Genomic DNA, 19339 nt, shown 5'->3' with positions numbered 1-19339 from the left:
AAATTTTATGAGAACTTGCAAATTGCCATCGGCCATCGTTTCATAAGAGCATAATGAAAGGAGGCTGGCTACATGTGTGTTTGGTATCTGTTAACTGACGCTTAAACTACTCTCTCAAAGGATATGATCTCATTGGTGCCTGCAAGAGTTTTGGCATTGCAAATGTAGTCTTTTCTCACACTCTCTCCTCTAGGACTTTACCCCCCCCTATGTTTTAACTCTCTCTCTTGCATCATATTTTTCTTTTTACAGCTGGATGGGCGTTTGGATGGACGACCAGAGGCTCCAGGTGACTCCAGAGAGAGGCAGTTGGAGTTTGGCTTTGATTACTGTTACTGGTCTGTGAACCCTGACGCACCCAACTATGCATCACAGGAGGATGTAAGCACCATCTAATGCATCCCATCAACACTGTTGTGTAGCTGTAGCTTGATTAGTTGTGGTGTAGGGTTGTGGAAGCTGATGTGTGCAACAAGGACAGTCAAAACATCTGTAATCAAGGAAGCAAGCTGTCTACAAATTATCCTTCAAAACAAATCACTTAGAAGAGGATGTGCATCTGATAGGGGTGTTTAATATAGCATGGTTATTTTTATCTAATTATCCATAAGATCTAATTATAGATTGGAAATCTACTTTATGTAATGGAACGATTTTATTTACGTGTATCCTTGTTTGAGTAGAAAGCTTTCCTTCCTCAAACTGCTCTTTGTGTGCTATGCTGTAAGCCAAACTCTAAAGCACACAGACACACACAGTCAGTGTCAATGGGCAGCATACATCACCCCCTCCCCTCTCACTTTCTCTCTCTGTCTCACTCTCATTTTCTCAGTTCTGCTAAATCAGAGATTTTTGTGTGTAGGCCTCAAGCAGCTTTGACTTTGTCAGTGGGAGACACCACTGGGAGGAAGCAGGAGCTGCTTAACTTAATTTTACTATGCTGACAGTAACCTTTTGAGTAGACAGTAATAGCTTTTAGTGGATAATATTTGCTGTGGACGAGGAAATGGCATCAAAGAAAAGGATTCACCCTGTTGTCAGGAGATGGCTAGTATAAATCCTAACAGTGCCAAAGTCGATCATGGCATCTCTCTGGGCGGAAAGGATGGCTTTATCACCGTAGAATTAGTCACAGTAATTACTAGTGATGGTAATAACCAGGGACCCCCCCAATATAATATTATCATACCATGGTGTCGATTTATGTATTTCTACTAGTACTGTATATTGTTTTTTTTTTCCTTTTTTTTGACGTGATATCAATTTTTATTAGCATTTGTTATGTTTCCAAACTAAATCATCAACCAATTTGTTCATATCACATAGGACACTGCACTGCGTGCCACCTGTAGCATTACAGAAGAACAGCAATATTCTACCACCTTAAATGTAAAAGTATTTAACCCCCCATTTCTATTAACTACATGTACAGTATGTATTCCTTTGTATATGTAGTAAAAAAAAAAAACATGGACACACAGGAGCATTGTGGAAATCCCTGAGAATGTTAATTTGAAGAAACAAAATTAATACCTGATAGTAACCTGGGTAATCTTTTGAGTCTACATATCAGAAAATGCCATTAAAAAAAATATGTTAACCAATTGGTAATGCTAGGCAAATATTCGTGATCACTGCTTTAAAGTATAACTTATGTATAACTTACTTAGTATAAAGCCATACTAACGTGACATATACTTAATGGGGAATTGGAATCTAAGATGAAAATTGGTGTAGTTTAATTGTGAGATAATCTGGCATTCTAATATCTGGTGTTTTTCTTTTCTACATAATGATACAACTGATTTATTTGAATAGTTATTAAAGCATCATGAGAGATGCCACACAATTTAGTCACACTACATTATACTGCTAAAAACATGATTCAGTCATGGGATTCACTCCTACAATGGATGAATACAATTTCCAGGATGTCTGTGTTAAGTAGGAGGGATAGTGCTGAACTACGCTTAGTAAGTAAGGAATACTGTAGTTTGAAATCATTCAAATGAATGTGGCTTTGGATATAAGCTTTGATCCTTTTATGCACATTATGTTTTTGAGTTGAATCTGTCACCATAACAAATGAATGCAGGGGATTTTCCATCCTCATGAGGCAGGAGTGTGCACTAAATGAGTTCTTCAGTTAGCATGCACAGAGTCACATGTATAAAGGGAAGTATAACCAAAAGTGATTGCAGGACAGTAATTCACTTTTCGGTTCGAAAATATTTCCATGCTGTTTACAGCATGCATGGCAAATGGAAGATAGCTGCGATTCATACAGAAATAGAAAATGTCCCGTGAGTCTGAGTTATTCTGAAGGATTTGTAAACATTGCTAAGGCAAAAAAAAAAAAGATTTTTGTCCTGCATTAAGTAAAGAAAACTATTGGAATTGGGTTAAGAACTGTCCAATGTGTGTATAAAAGTAGGACGAATAGTGCTGAACTTTGCTGAAAAAATGTGGTTAGGAAAAAATAAACGACCAGAGATCACGTACAGTAGTTATTAAAAAATTAAGTAAATGTGCATTACATAAAAGTTATGGTTAATCAAGAAAGTAAGAGAATTTCCACATACACAATGTGATGAAAACTTAAAGGACTGGTACTAAACAGCTGTGTGGCCATTAGAAAACCACTCATCACTGAGTATAATTTAAGGCTTACATTTCCAGAGGGCATACTGTAAAGATTGGTTTATGTGGTCTGATATGTCCAGCGTGATGTGCGTGTGAAGGTAAGAAGGGAAGCACTTGCACCCCCTGTATGAGCCTCTATAGGCAGTGTTATGACCTGGGGTTGCTTCAGTTGGTTACCTCTAGGCTCTGCCACAATAAAATGAATTCAGATGATGACCTGAATGTACTGAATAACCAGGTTAGCACATCTATGGATTTTTTTTCTTACCTGATGGCACAGATATGTATATTGCAGGACACAAATTGTGAAAGAAAAAGTAAAAACCTGTAGACAACATCATCTTCGTCCGCCATGGCCCTCACGTTTGTCCAGGTGTGTTTGAAGTGTCTTCTTCTCAGTACAGTGCAGAGAAAACTCATTGTATTCAGCTTCCATAAAAAAATTTACATCTTGCCTGGGTTAAATCTTCCTGGCCAGTTTCCTTGAGCTGGATTTCATCAGCAGGCTCTTGTGAAGCAACACTTTGTTTTTTTAAATGCTTTTGAGCCTGCAGCTGTCTTTTCCAGCAGTAGCATTGCTCTGGTGTGGCTCCTAAGAGACGGTTTCACCATAAAACTGCCAGTGGTGAAGAAACCAGCTCCACTTACAGTATGACATTCTTCACTTTCCATACTTTCATAATGCTATGCATGGAAATATCGGTAAATATTATAGTCGGAACTTGTAGATCATGAAAAAGAACATGAAGAAGGTTGGTATACATTAAAGTTTTAAGTGAGCAGGAAGAAAGAATCAGGGTGGAGGGGGAGGTTGTCTAGGCCACGAAGCAGGGCAGATAAAGAGTAATGGAAAGCAGCTGTTGTGCTCATGTGCTTAGAGCTTACAACTGTAGGCAGTTTCTGAAATCTCATCTATTAAGCGCGAGAAGGCACATGTGAGCCGTAGAATGACTGCGACGGTGCAAGGCTGCAGTGCATGAGGTAGGCTGAGAAACAAAGCAGAAAGTGTGGTGGAGGAAAGAGGGAATTCCAGACCCCTCTGCAGCCAACAGTGCAGCTGCTCAAATGAAAGATTGCACTGCGTGGACGTCACTGGTAAAAACCCGGCACACAATGCTCGTTTTCTTTTCCAAGTGAAGTCAGCTCTTGTGTTTTCTGTTTCTCTTATTTTCTCCTTTATTACTTCTCTCCACTCTGCCTCTCTCTCTCTCCCCTTCTCTCATGCACACACTCGCTCACCCACCCACCCACATGCATCTCCCTCTCTCACTTTGAAATCAATGAGATTTAATTATTAACTGTATTTGTCAGACTGTGTAGCTGTATGTATGCACTGCTAGTTTCGAAAAATAATAGATGCACTGTGTGCGTATCGCATGCCAGCGGGTGTTCCTCCGTCACTGCACACTCTCGGTTAACTTATTCACAGGCTGACATTTAAATTTTGGTTTGGTAGATGTGCATTCAAAAAAGTTTTTGGCAATGGGAGAGGACACAGAAGATCTTGTATGTTGCACGATAAATACACTGAGGAAACAATGAAATGACTTTTTTACAGCATTTATCCATAGATTTAAAACTGATGAGCATCCATTGAGCAGCTACAGAGCAAACTCTGGCTGTACCATCCATGTTTAAGGATGCAACTATTATGATTTATGATTATGATTTAACCCTCCTATGTTTAGCTTCACATAAAAAACATTTTTCATACTGTATATACTTTTAAAACTTTTCTTGCTTGACTTGATTTAGATGGTCAGGTTTAAATTGTGCAACAGGTGGCTGATAAACACCATTTCCTTTTTCTTTCTTCCACCATGCAAACTTGACCTAAAAAATTCTATGAAAGTATGCCTGATGAGGCAAATTGAGTCACTGTCAGCAAACTTCCTTCCAGCCTCTCTCTCTCTCTCTCTCTCTCTCTCTTTCTCTCTTTCTCATACTCGCACACACATGCATAAACTATTTGTGTCCCAGTTGCTCCTTTTTTACTGGTTCACATGAAGATATAAACAGGATGTTAAACTTATCCATGAAACCAAACCATAATGTTCAAACATAGCCCCAAAAACCGATAATAACATATAGAAAATATCTACATTTCTTAGTAACCCATGATTTCCCAGTGACTTTACATTTGTCACCACGTGTTTCTTTTGTTTCATGGGACTTAAGCTCTTTGCCAGCTGTCCAGTATGGCCTTCTAGTGTTGGCTGACCTGCTTGCCTGACTAAGAAATCCTGAACAAATATCCTGTATCCTGTATTACAAACAAACTTATGCAAACCGTATGGCCCTTTAACACTTTTTCATTATTATTCTGCTAGACTCAGAGAACCAAAAGTCCCACGTATGAGTTTACAAATCTTTTTTTTTTACTAGTCAGAACAAAGTTATTTTGTTTGTCATTTTGCTGCTTTGCAGTTCTATACTACACTGTTTTTCCCAAAATTTGTGGACTGATAACCAAACGGCCAAAACATGATTTACCTGTACAACATCGTGTACAATTTCATGCCCGTTTTCAAATTCAAATCTTTCAATGATCCTAATTGCCATCCCAAATGAAACTTGGTCAATTTAGATTTCACATGAAAAGACACAAACCTGAAAAAGTGTATTATTCTAAAATGCTAAATCGCATTGTTAAGATATTGCAACATAAATCGCATTGTTAAGATATTGCAACATGCATTTGCCAGGGTTACAGACACTACAGATTTTTTGCTCTTTAAGCTCTCACCAAAAACCAATTTAAACAACAATCTTTACAGGTCATATGCTTTTAGACGCTAACATCAATTTTAGTATTAATACTCATAAAGAAATATGAATAATTTCTATATATATTTTTTTTTTTTGAAGTAAGACGGTATAACACTGAAAATGACCAAACAACAGCATCTAATGTGCATAAAACTAGAATTCATTTAAAGCAGACTAGAGTCTGCGAGCAGGTCATGCTACGTACATTATATTAACAGCGTTATAATGATCCAAGTGGCAAGAGAGGTTTGGGGAATATAATGTGCAAATTAGCTACATAGTGTCTAAGCATGTTTAATAATAATTAAATAATAATAATAATAGTACTGACAATAATAATGACCAATCGGAATTAAAAACAGTCCTTTAAACACTATAACAATACTACAATAGTGTTAATGCTACATCTGTTAATGCTACATTATGGTTTTTCTTAGTCCAATTAAAAAATAAAACATCTTGGACTTAAATCAAATACAGATATTTTGAACACCTGCCTAACAGGTAGTGACAGGGTGTGACACCCCAAATAAAGCCTTAGTCGTGCTATAGTAAGCTGTTTTATGAACATATTTGTCTTCAGGTTCTTAACCTTAATCTAACACACTCAAATGCAATATATAATAGTCTAGAGCCAAGGGTCTAAAAGTGGGGTCTGAGAACCACCCCAAGGGGTCTGTAAAGGGGTCCATGATTGTCTAATGTTGGTTAATGGAACTGATAAAAATAATGTAGCATTAACAGTATTGTCAGTATTGTTTCAGTGTTTGAAGGACTGTTTTTAGTCCCGATTGCCAAGTCATTATTATTATTATTATTTTTTATTATTATTTTTTTTATTATTATTAAACATGCTTAGGCACTATGAAGCTAATATGCACATCATATTCCCCAAACCCCATTTTTCCTCACCTCTTTTGCCACTTGGGTCATTATAACACTGTTAATATACTACTGTATGTAGCATTACCAGTTAATACAAATTAGTATAATAAATGGACATTGGTGGATCAGTGCTAGGTTTCTTGCCTGCCATGCGGAGAGCACGGGTTCAATGCCAAAATCCCAGCCACTGGATGCAGAACTGGTCCCAAGCCTGGGTAAAATGCGAAGGTTGTGTCAGCAAGGGAATTCGGTGCACAAGTTGTGCTGATTGGAGTCATATTTTTCACCCCTAGATTTGAAATTGTCGTTATTTTTATTTACACACATAATAATTTTACTTATGTTGGTGTGTGATTTCTGGCACTTTACCAACATTAGACAAACAGGGACCCCTTTACAGACCCCTTGGGGTGGTTCTCAGACCCCACTTTTAGACCCTCAGCTCTATACTATTATGTATTGCAGTCGAGTGTGTTAGATTCACTAAGAAATTGAGTCTCTTCGTGCTGTGAGAGTAAAACCTGTAAGTGACCCTAGCTCAGTGTGATTTTAACAAGCTCGTCATTGATTTCTTAAGGCAGAGGAGTCAAGCTTCGTGTAATTAGGTAAAAAGCGGCCAGGAGTGCCAGCCCTCTTTAGAAAGCTGCTGCTGATCCAGTCTTCCTGTAGATTGCATGCCAATTAGCCCCTATTCAGAACGCCCACTAGGGGGGTGGAAATTGGTAGACCACATGAATCTAGCTAAGTAGTGTTAAGTCATATCTGCCTTACAGTAGCTTTGGAGCAACTTATTACGCTGACTCACGGCTTTCAAAGAGGACAGAGGGCAAATTTGTCCATCTTACCTCAACACTCACACACCTTTTATACACAAAAGTGGGCAGGTGAAAGATTGTTTGAAGTCGCGAGGTGTGCTGGACGTGAACTTTCTACACTTTCTCCAGCGAATATTTATGTGTGGTCCTATTGATCATACCATGGCTGTCAGTGTGTTACTGGAGCCGAGCTGGCACAGAGACAAGGTCATTTGTAGTCTCACTATTGTAGAATCGTGCCATGTCAATATTTGATCAGTAAAATCGCCCTAAAAAAGCATTCGGTTTTGCTTTAAACTATTTACCTTTCCTATCACACACAAATGGTTCTTTCAGTCCTTGTGAAATCAGTAATGTTTAAAGATGTTCTGCACTTAGCTTGATTACCCTAGACCTGTATATTTCTGAGAATATCCATATGGATTTGATCTAGGTGTGTAAATCTGACCCAAAAAGCTAGGGACACTCAGTTTCTCAGTGTGTGTGATGGAGGCCAAATGCTATGTGAGCAGAGAATGTGCTGTCTGTGTTTGTGCTAGCTTGCCTGTGTGTGTGTGTGTGTGTGTGTGTGTGTGTGTGTGTGTGTGTGTGTGTGTGTGTGTGTGTGTGTGTGAAGGGCACGTCCTCGACTCTGCTTTCTCAGTAAGGAGAGTGAAAAAGAAAACACATGGTCCAGCTTGAGTTCAAGTCCTCGACATGCTCATACCAACACCCTCTGAACCATTTCTTTTCCACCCTTCTATTTTTACTATCCTTTTTCTGCTTTTACTTTTCACTGTGTAACAGGTGCTAATGATTTTCATCAGGATTTTATGACCCTTTCAGGTATTTTGTCAGACGACTTTGTCAGACCTTGTGGTTTAAATTTCAATTTATTAGAGAGAATAAAAACGATTCCGACACATAAGCGGGAAAAGGGCGATAGAAATGCTTTGCTACTTCAAGTAACAGCCCTTAATTATTGTTATTTTATGGCTGTGGATATTCAACTACAGAATATTTGACTCCAACTGAAGACATTCAGCAAACAGATTATCAGTCTCCGTTGTCCCTGCTCTGGTGTCCTGCATGCTTTATAGAGTTTTTGTCATTTTTAAGAAGTTGTTAACGATTATAATGCTTTAGATTTTACAAAAAATAAGTGTGTGTCCTTTTTTTTGTAGGTGTTCCAGGATCTGGGTATGTGTGTGTTGGCTGGAGCAACTGAAGGCTACAACGTGTGTTTGTTTGCATATGGACAGACAGGCTCAGGGAAGACTTACACTATGATGGGCAATCCAGTGAGTATTACAGTGCAGGCTATGATAAGCGACTTGAATGCATTACATAAATTCAATCCTTCTATCCTTTCTATATGATGCAGGATTCTATTGGATTGACGCCAAGGATTTGTCAAGTAAGTTTCTGATCTAAAAAAATTTCGATTTTACAAACATCACTTCTGAGTCACGGAGAAGATTTTCACTAGTGGTGTTTTTTTCCTTTCCATCATTTCAGGGATTGTTTCGATCTGGTATGGACTCTCCTGATGGACAGAACTGCAGGGTTGAAATTAGGTACAGTAAGAGAGCAACTGCACACTGCAGCTGTTTTTGTGTGTTTGTGTCCTATGTGTCACCCAGAAGTAGGTTAGGCACTCTTTGGTTAGGCATGGAAGTTGTTGTGAGTAGATTATCAGTTTTCCTCCTCCCTCTCCGTCTCCAGTTTCTTAGAGATCTACAACGAGCGAGTGCGTGATCTGCTGAGAGGGGCGGACCAGAAAAAGCCTGCAGCCTTGCGTGTGAGGGAGCACCCGGAAAAAGGGCCGTATGTGCAGGGTGAGGGCTCTATGAAAAAAGAGCTTTTTTAGATCAAAACTTATATAGAAATTAGAATGCTCTTGTTGGCACAATCAAACCTGAAGAGAAAAGAAAACAAAGCAATGCTATTCTGTTTATAACTGGTATCATTAAAGAGCAGTGCTTTAACCCAGCTTTAATTTCCCCACTCCTTTTTTGTCCCGTGTCCAACATCCAGTCATTGTGTATATCAGGAGAAAGGCCTGAGCAGCAAAGGAAATGACCTCACTTTCCTGTCGCTGTAAAAAGCCCAGTGGAATACACACACACACACACACATCAATCTCTCTCTCTCTCGCTCTCTCTCTCTCTTTCTGTCTTAGTCAAGTAATTTTTTAATATTCCAAACCTATTTTTGTTTAACCCAGGGTAAACAATGTCTATTTAGGTGATCTAAACTTCTAGAAGTTCTAGAAGGCCATCACACACACAACAAAAGAAATCTATCCATAAATATATATTAATATATAACCATAATATATTAATTAATAATAATAATCAGCAAGAAAAGAAACGGCTTCTGACTTTCAACTGTTTTTACTTTCAGTAAACTTAATGTGTTAATATTTGTATGAACACTAAAAGAGTCAACACCATAAGACATAAACTAAAAATGTTTCACAATGTGTCCCTGAATGAAGGGAGGCTCAAAATCAAAAGTACCAGTCAGTATCTGGTATCTGCAGTACCAGCTGCTTGAAGTACTGCAGTGCATCTCCTCCTCATGGACTGCCTATTGCGGACAGTCTGAGCACTGATGGAGGGATTGTGTGTTCCTGGTGTGACTCGGGCAGTTGTTGTGGCCATCCTGTACCTGTCACGCAGGTGTGATATTCGGATGTACCGATCCTGTGCAGGTGTTGTTACACGTGGTCTTCCACTGCGAGGATGATCAGCTGTCCTTCCTGTCTCCCTGTAGCGCTGTCTTGGGCGTCTCACAGTGCGGACATGGCAATTTATTGCCCTAGCCACATCAGCAGTCCTCATGCCTCCCTGCAGCATGCCTAATGCACGTTCACGCAGATGAGCAGGGACCCTAGGCATCTTTCTTTGGGTGTTTTTCACAGTTGGTAGACAAGTCTCTTTAGTGTCCTGCGTTTTTAGAACTGTGACCTTAAATGCCTACTTTCTGTAAGCTGTTAGGGTCTTAACGACCATTCCACAGGTGCATGTTAATTAATTGATAATGGTTAATTGAACATGTATGGAAAACATTGTTTAAACCCTTTACAATGAAGATCTGTAAAGTTATTTGGATTTTGACCATGTCCATCCCTTTATGACCACCATGTACCCATCCTCTGATGGCTACTTCCAGCAGGATAATGCACCATGTCACAAAGCTCGAATCATTTCAAATGGGTTTCTTGAACATGACAATGAGTTCACTGTACTAAAATGGCCCCCACAGTCACCAGATCTCAACCCAGTAGAGCATCTTTGGGATGTGGTGGAATGGGAGCTTCATGCCCTGGATGTGCATCCCACAAATCTCCATCAACTGCAAGATGCTATCCTATCAATATGGGCCAATATTTCTAAAGAATGCTTTCAGCACCTTGTTGAATCAATGCCACGTAGAATTAAGGCAGTTCTGAAGGCGAAAGGGGGTCAAACACCGTATTAGTATGGTGTTCCTAATAATCCTTTAGGTGAGTGTATATACAGTATACTGTATATATGGTTATATATTAATACTAAACTGTAACCAAAAAGTTTAAAGCACACAATTGCATAGAATTTATGTACATGCTGTATTATTATAATTCAGGGAAGTTCTCAGTCGTTAAGATGTTAAGATGTTTCATTACTGATCAGCAGGTTACAGGTTCTAAACCTTTTTTCTAAAAAAAAAAAAAAAAAAAAAGTATAGTGGTTGGTGTAATGATTACATACTTATGCTGTACAGTCTCAATAACTTACATAAAACCTTTTAGGCAACACTTCTAACTTGCATTCTGATATTTGGTATATATGTACAGTACAGTATATACCTAGGGTTATTATTCTATGCATTCTATTACTGTACAGTTCTATTACTGTACACTATTTACATGTGTATACATACAGTTCATAAAAATTACTGCCAGTACTTATTCAGAAGAAAGTGAAATCTCAGATACAGCAAAAATAATTACATTACTCAACGTCACTATGTAAATGTAATCCACAGTTCAAAAAGGGCTTCAGCAGAAATGACTCACTCTTTAATTAAAGGCCCGCAGAAATTCCTGACTGATCTGTTAAGTGTTTCTCATTATCAGAGAACTATCTTCTCAAGTACGATAAATTTGTCTTGTGTATATAAAAAGAAGATTAAAATGTTTAATACTCTGTGTGTGTGTGTTTAGGGCTTACTCAGCATGTGGTGGAGGATTACAAGCAGGCAGCAGATCTGCTGGAAGAAGGCATCGCGAACCGCATCACAGCTGCCACGCATATTCACGATGCTAGCAGCCGATCACACGCCATTTTCAGCATCCAGTACACACAGGTCCTAATCACACATCTGTTCAACATGGGTTTTGGTGTATTTCCCAGGCAATGCTAGGTTAAACAGTGCCTTAATTACTATAGCAACAATAAAAAGTGTTAATGCACGATTTACTAGGCATTTGGGTTTATGTAGCTGCCACCAACCAAGTGGAAATTTCTAAAACGCAAGTACAGTATTTTGTTTCAATGACAGGTGATACTTCAGTAACCTAAAACAATCTGAAGCAATAAGTTGGTTTCATTTTTTTCTCTACATTAGTAATTAAACCTATCATGACTCTGACAATATTGAAGGAGTTTTTGATGATGAATGAATGAAAAAAGTTAATTCATCACCAACAATGAGAGAGCACTTCAAACAACCAGGCCAATAAATATGATTACAATGTATAAGGAAAAAGTACTTTACTTATAAGGTTAACTGGCATGTCAAAAATGTATATTATTATTAAAATTTCTTATTATTTAAAAAAAAAATTACATACAATCTGCCTTTTAAAATATAAATGTTTTGTTTTTGGATTGTTATTGTAGGCGATACTAGAGAATAATCTTCCTTCTGAAATAGTGAGCAAGATCAACTTAGTGGACCTAGCTGGCAGGTTGGTGATTTTTCTTCCCCTCCCCACCCCACCCTTTTTTTTTTTAGATCTGCTTGTGATCATTAAAACATTAGCCTTCATCTGTTTGATGTGCTTTATACAACTGTGGCTATGATCAGCTCGCCCTCCAGTGGACATTCTTGGTTATTTTATACACACTGTGCTTGTTGTCTATCAGTGAGAGAGCAGACCCTAATTACTGCAAAGATCGGATTACTGAAGGAGCCAACATCAACAAGTCCCTAGTTACTCTGGGAATCGTCATATCTGCTCTCGGTATGGGAAATTCAAGCAATATTTTTTTTTACAATACACTCATGTCTAGAATTATTTTTATTGTTTGGTGGTTTTTATCCTGTTTGATCTCTTATTTTTTTCATTGTCTTCACCTAGCTCAAAACTCTCAGATGTGCAGTAGCAGTCAGAGCATTAACAGCATGCTGAGTGAAGGGGAGGTCAGCACGGTTGGCAGTCAGTCCAGCTCCCTGTCCAGCAGCAGCCGCAGACACTGCTTCATCCCCTACAGGGACTCTGTCCTTACCTGGCTTCTTAAAGACAGTCTGGGTGGCAACTCCAAAACTATAATGATTGCAGGTGAGTCTGGTTATGGGTAATAATGGTTAATTGCAAATTATTATACCACAGCACCGTTGTGTTCTTGAATCTGTTTAGTTAGAGTTAAAGTTTCTATAACTACAGAGCTGTAACCAGAATCATAGGTTTATACTAACATGAAAACATTACCGTTTCTATTAGAGATTTATTATGTGGCGATTCATGCATTGGCACACAGACATTGAAATAGATTTTTTTAAACTATATATTTCAATTTTTTTATGTGTGCATTTGAATTGGTAAATGTTGCTATTACACAATATAAATACATATATGTATATATATATATATATATATATATATAGGTGCCAGGGGAGAGACGAGTCTGCATTAAGGAGGACTGAGGCCCCTAGGGGCCTGCAAGAACCTACAGCCGCGGACCGAAGTACGATAGATGGGAATAGCGACCCTAAAACAGGCGTAGCCCCGGGAGGGACCCGGGGCCGCAATGTGCGTTCGAAGTGTCGATGAACAATGTGTCCTGCAATTCACATTAGTTCTCGCAGCTGGTGACCATTGAATTTTTTCCTACATGTACCACTGTGGTAGGGCCTCCAGTTAGCATTCACGCACTGCAGGCAATTTAGGGACGGCAATTAGCTTAATTTTGGTCTTTAAGAGGAAACCAGAGAACCCGGAGGAAACCCACCAAGCACAGGGAGAACACTCGAACCCTGGACCAGGCGGTGCAAGGCGACAGTGCTAACCACTAAGCTACCATGCCACCATGTACTCACTCCCTGGACAATCTATCGCAGGGCACACGTGCTCACATGCTCATTTACACCGCAGGAAACCTACCTGATATCTCATAAAAAAAAAAATTTAAAACAAATGAATTTGTAGTCACTGGGAATCTGACACTTTTTCTAATAAGATGTTTACTTAATACCTTTGTAACAGTCAGCTAATTGTCTGCCCTGGAAAAGTCATCAAGACAGGGGACGTTGTGTTTCTCAGTTATAGATAATTGTTCTACAAAAATAAATGTAATTATAATGGTTAAAAAGTAAGGTCAATTGTGAATTTAATTAGTAGCAGATAAATGGAAAACTGCTGTGGTTTTGTAAAGGGGAATAAAACATTTTAGGACATTTAGAAAATACTCACCTCTGGGGTGGTGACATGCATCATACAAGCATCATCTTTCTGTCTCTCTTTCTCTCTGTCTTCACTACAGCAATCTCACCATCTTGTAGCAGCTACAGTGAGACTCTCAGCACGCTCCGCTATGCCGCTCATGCCAAGAACATTGTCAACAAGCCAAGAGTCAATGAGGTGTGTAAATGCGAATGAGTGTTTCTAACATTTCATGACCGCTACAATTTCCTGATGATGATAGAAATGAGGCATCTTTATTCTCCGTTTATTTCGTTTTATTCTCAGGATGCCAGTGTGAGGCTGATCAGGGAGCTTCGTGAAGAGATTGACCGACTGAAGAGCATGCTGTTGAGCTTCTCAATGGTAATTACTTTCTCTTAGAAAATTCCCCCAGCACGTGTAGCGGAAGCACTTATTTATACAGACATTGTTTTTGCTTTCTTCAACAGAGAAACCCCAGCCCATCTCTGAGTGATGAGAGAGACAGCAGCCTTTCGGACATCGTGCTGCAGAACGAGCTCAAGGTTTGCAATAATGCAATAATAAAAGCGTTTGCTTGTTTTTTAGATTTAAGATTATAATAATCTCTGTAACCATAAAATTTTTTTCTGTTCTCATTTTCAGGTGGAACAGCTTACTAAAGACTGGTCAGAGAGTTGGCGGGATAAGCGAGCTCTTCTGGAGCAGTACAGCGTGGACATTAACCAGGACAGAGCAGGAGTTCAGATACAATCTCTCCAACCCCACCTTGTCTCTCTGGAACCAGACGTCCTGAGCACAGGAGTCACCATTTATCACCTCAGGGTACTGACCATACTGGAGCTTAATTTCTCTTCTCTTCAGAAAGGCTCATAAGCTTGTACCTTTTTAACATGAACACGTTTTTGTATGCTCAGCTATATTTTAATACACCGCTTTCTAACTAATAACTCTCTTTTGTTCAGATTCCCCTTTTGTCAGCTTTTTTTCTTACTCTTGCGCTCTCTGCAAAATTCTTTGAGATGCCTGCTACAGTCAGGTAAAGCAGCTCTGCTTGTCTGCACCAGCTTACTCCCTTTTTCAAATTTTCCTCTGTACTGTTAAGTTTGTGTGTTCATGCTGGGGGAAAAAAGTGAGGCTTTATTTCAGAGACCATCAGGTTCAATGCCACTTTTTAAACATCTGCAGTTGTCAGTATGTCTAAAGTCTAAAGTCACTCTGCTGAACCATACGAACTTCTATGGACAATCATACAACAAATCTGTTTTTGAGAATTATTCATGGAACATTTTTTTCTTAGTGGGTGTTTTTGTTGGGTAAGTCTTTACTATAAAAATTATTAGTAATTATGTTCTTCTGTTTTACTGTCTTATATTTAAAATGAGCTCTTAAAACCTTTAAAAGATCATTTGTCATTAAGGGTTCATATTGTTCTAAACAATTTCCACTCTGGCCTTTTTCTGAAAGGGAAACCATAAAGATTTTGCATGCATTTGAAGTCCTTGTTGGGTGTTATGTAACACAGATGCAATTGGCACAGCCAACAAGAATTAATATTTATTATACCTCAGATAGTATAATCGACTGTGTAATCTGATTGGATGAGAGGCATTACTTGAGTGGTGATATACAGCATAACAGCACTGGGATGTTTAACTATATACCGTATATCACTTCATATCACAGGTGTTCTAACAATCATTAATTACACTGACTGTCAGTTGTCAGCATAAGTGTGGGGCCCTGGTACCTCAGTGGTTAAGGTGTTGGACTAGAAGTTCCCAGGTTCAAACCCCAGATCCAACAAGTTGCCATTGTTGGGCCCTTTAGTAAGCCCCCTAAGAAACCTACGTGGTTTCGCGCGGTGGCCGTAAGTACGGTTTATCGTGATTGACCGCAAGTTTTTGGCGCTGTAAGTATGTTTCCATCTTTCCGTGCGGAAAAAATTTTTTTGGCGGCCCTCGCGAAAGCTTGCGAACCTTGCAGAACTTCGCAGAACTTCACAGAACGTCGGCAGGCAATCGCGGCAGCTCACGGTGCCTAACTCCGCATCTCACTGTGAGTCAAACTGCATAGGTGGGATAGGGGTATAACCATCAACCTTAACCATGCTCAGATGTATAATGAGATAAAATAGTAAGTCACTCTGAATAAGAGTATCTGCCAAATGTTAAATATAAATGGGTGAACGTAGGTGGTACAATCCATAGTACTGAAAAGAGGGGAATGCAACTACCTGCCAAAACCACATTCAGATCCATTGACAGTAGCACCTTCAGCAAGAAAACACATCAGGTGCCATTATGTCATCCTAAACAACTTTTTGTCTCCTTAGTAATGGCTTATAAATTGTTTTAAATCTGTAAACTGTCTGTGTTGTTTTGCTCCTGGCTAACAACTAGCTTCTAACACAAGGCTGAATCCCAAATTCCTCTCTAACCCCTAACCAAGGGCACTTGGTGTTTGGAATAAGGGATTGTACATTTTATGTACAGTATCACACTTGCTTGAAATTAAGCACAACAGCATGACCTCAAGTGTGATATTGGTTTTATACAACAGTTCCACAAGCACCATACCGTACATAAAATGTACAGTCCTTTCTTCAATCAGCTGTGCTGATATTCGGTTTGACACCTTTGCCTCTCATGTGCTATTGCTTAACTTAAATATTAATTTAATAACTTTTTTTTCTCCTATGGTTAAGGAAGGAATAACCAGAATTGGACCTCAGGATCCAAATAAGAATGAAGTCCATATCGGTAACTATTTTTTAATCTCTTTAGACTAATATGTGACAAAATAACATTTGTATGCTAAAAAAAAAATTCCACTTTTTTTGTATAATCCGTTGCTTATGCTTAAATGTCTTAGTCATGCCAGATGGTACCGTTTGTGAAATTGAGAATCAAAATGGAGTTGTTAGCCTTAAACCCCTACCACACACAGCCTGCACAGTTAACGGCAGAGAGGTCACTGAACCCTGTCGACTCGCACAAGGTAAATGCAAAACACAAGCACTTGTTTACATGCAAATCTTAAGTATTTTGTACCAATAATAGATCGTGGAGCTTCATGCCAGTTGTAATGGTTGTTATAGGTGCAGTGATAATATTAGGAGGACATCACAAGTTCCGGTTTAACCATCCTGCAGAGGCGGCAGTTCTGAGGGAGAGGAGACGTGTAGGTTCTCACACTACATTCAGTACCAGATTACATGAGGATAATACAAAGTGATTTTAAGACCGCTATCTGCATGTAATTACTTTAACATTAATAAATAGAAAAGAAAGCAGAAATTAGTTTACTTTAGGCGTTTCCTCTCATAACATATTTTACATATTTTTTTTTTTTTATCTCAAATCTTCTTTCCAATGCAGATTGTTGAAGGTGGTCCACTTCTCAGCTCATCTAAGTGTAACATTCTCACTCCTGACTCAAGGTGCGAAGTTTTGTCCTGTGGTTTATATTTGTTGTGCCAGAAGCTGGAAATGTTGCACTGATAATGAGATCTCTAGAGCATTATTATCTTGTTTTTGCTGGATTGGCTTTAGGTTACTTGGTTACCAAAAGATGCTAAATGTGGGCAAGCTCACTTACCAAGCAATTTGTTTTACATGTCGGTGTTCTGATGCGGAAACATAAGCATCTTTTTATATCTCTGGGCGTGCAGGGCAGAAGAAGTAGGAAGTCAGGAGGACAGTGATAGGCTAGCTCCCTGGCAGAGGTTAGAAGAGCATCAGCGCTACGTGGAATGTCTGCGCGAGGAGATCCTGCTGGAACAGAAAAGAGTTGAGAAAGACTTGGAGAGAGAGCAGGCGCATCTTCAAAAGCAGCGTTCTGAGAGTAAGTTATTTACCTAATGGCTTGTGTTTCGGATTCTTTACTTATTAGATTTTTAATTTTCACTGCAAATTATATTATGACCGATAGCATTGCTGAAAATTTTAATCTTTCTAAACATATTTAAGAATATTTAAAAATAAGTTGTACTTAGTCACATTAAGCTTTAATGATGGCCTGCATTAGAGCTAGCATGACCTCCAAAGGTTTGTGCAAAACTTTTAAGCACATGCTTCAATGGAAGGAATGAGATTCAAGAAAAATCTGAATTGTGTGAAGGAATTAAGATTGTCAATCACATTTAAACCTTTCTGTTTAGTTTCGGTTTGAAACGGAAGCATTCCCAGCGTTTCAGTGTGGTCTCACTTTTAAACCTTTGTGCATATACAATGCTGTGATTTATTTATTTATCTATTTTTTGCATATTGGTCACACTTAAATGATTGAGATCATCTAATAAATTTTAATATTACACAAGGATAACATGAGTAAAAACAAAGTGCAGTTTGTAAAGAATTATTCAATTTATTAAGGAAAAAAAGCTGTCTGAATCGACCTATTCCTATGTGAAAAATGCTAAATCATGAATAAACTGTGATGAACCATTTTTTGGAAAAGCTGAGTTAAATTTTACTTGCCACACCCAGGCCTGATTACTGCCAGACCTGTTGAATCAAGAAATTTATGAGTGTTCATAAAAGAGATAGGCAAAAATGCCATCCATGGAAGAGTTAAGAGCCTCTGCTGACCAAAAAGAACACCAACGTTTTCTCACATTTGTCAAAAAAAGCATTATCTTTAAGACTTTTGGGCAAATATTTAACAAAAGATGTGATAAAAGTTGAACTTTTTGGAAATGTTGTGCGTCCTGTTACATCTGGCGTAAAACTAACACAGCCATTTTCTAAAAAGAACATCATAACAAACAGTCAAACATGGTGTTGGTAGTGTGATGGTTTGGGGTTGTTTTGCAGTTTCAGGACCAGGACAACCTTCTAAAATTGATGAAACCATACATTTTTTTAGTTTTTTCGAAAATATCCTGTTGTATAATTTTTTTATTCTTCTTGTTATTAGAATTTTTTTACATTTACTGCATTAAACACGAGCTCTTATTTAAAACAACTAAAATAAGTACTTGTAGTCTCTATTAAAAGCCCCTCCTCATGCATGTTTATAAGAACTAAGACTATAGTAATCTTATGTCTTCCATGTATCTTACAGTCCAGCAGTGGATCTTGCAAGAAAAGCAGCGTCTTGCTGCCATCAGGGAGAAGGGAACACTCGACTCAGGGGTGCAGACCGATGTCATTTCTCTGCCTGTGCTGGCTGTAAGTAATGAGAATGAGAACAACGGTGAAACAGTTCGTCCATCGCTAATTGTGGGTGATAGGAAACGGGTGGTACAAGAAGAGCTTCTAAAACACCATGCACTCCGAAGACATGAGAATCGCATACGCCGCAAAAGACTGCGCTACCAGATGGAAAGGATTGCTCGCAAGCGACACCTGTTAGAGGCAAAACAAGAGCTTCAGAGACTGGAGGCTGCCCTTTCACAAGGGGGTGAAGGAACCTTGTCCCCTGATCTTGCGTCCCCCTCAAAGCGCAGAGGACGTCCAATGATTTTGCGAAGGCATTCGTTTTCTGTTGACCTTTTGTCTCGGCTTTACCCTCAACATACACCCATTTTCAGGTCAGTAAGAGCCACTTAATTTGGTTTCTTGATGTTAAGAAACTCTCCATACGAATAATA

The 19339-nt window shown here is 38.8% G+C and overlaps 1 protein-coding gene across 1 annotated transcript in view; it reads left to right on the top strand.

The window, feature by feature from the left end:
- Nucleotides 1-19339, top strand: part of stard9 (StAR-related lipid transfer (START) domain containing 9) — a 41727-nt gene that overhangs the window by 8369 nt on the left and 14019 nt on the right. Inside the window, exons 3-21 of the mRNA XM_053509617.1 lie at nucleotides 253-381; nucleotides 8276-8392; nucleotides 8476-8508; nucleotides 8610-8668; nucleotides 8817-8929; nucleotides 11302-11444; nucleotides 11981-12048; nucleotides 12227-12324; nucleotides 12442-12642; nucleotides 13844-13941; nucleotides 14050-14127; nucleotides 14214-14288; nucleotides 14389-14568; nucleotides 16451-16505; nucleotides 16618-16743; nucleotides 16844-16926; nucleotides 17124-17185; nucleotides 17417-17589; nucleotides 18811-19279. Of these exons, the coding sequence (XP_053365592.1) occupies nucleotides 253-381; nucleotides 8276-8392; nucleotides 8476-8508; nucleotides 8610-8668; nucleotides 8817-8929; nucleotides 11302-11444; nucleotides 11981-12048; nucleotides 12227-12324; nucleotides 12442-12642; nucleotides 13844-13941; nucleotides 14050-14127; nucleotides 14214-14288; nucleotides 14389-14568; nucleotides 16451-16505; nucleotides 16618-16743; nucleotides 16844-16926; nucleotides 17124-17185; nucleotides 17417-17589; nucleotides 18811-19279 (2360 nt within the window). The remainder of the gene's footprint in view (nucleotides 1-252; nucleotides 382-8275; nucleotides 8393-8475; nucleotides 8509-8609; nucleotides 8669-8816; nucleotides 8930-11301; nucleotides 11445-11980; nucleotides 12049-12226; nucleotides 12325-12441; nucleotides 12643-13843; nucleotides 13942-14049; nucleotides 14128-14213; nucleotides 14289-14388; nucleotides 14569-16450; nucleotides 16506-16617; nucleotides 16744-16843; nucleotides 16927-17123; nucleotides 17186-17416; nucleotides 17590-18810; nucleotides 19280-19339) is intronic.

The sequence above is a fragment of the Clarias gariepinus genome, chromosome 13 (genome assembly GCF_024256425.1).
Source record: "Clarias gariepinus isolate MV-2021 ecotype Netherlands chromosome 13, CGAR_prim_01v2, whole genome shotgun sequence".
NCBI classification, from domain to species: Eukaryota; Metazoa; Chordata; class Actinopteri; order Siluriformes; family Clariidae; genus Clarias; species Clarias gariepinus.
The sequence above is the reverse complement of the archived record's forward strand: the minus strand, read 5'-3'. Positions and strand labels throughout refer to the sequence as shown.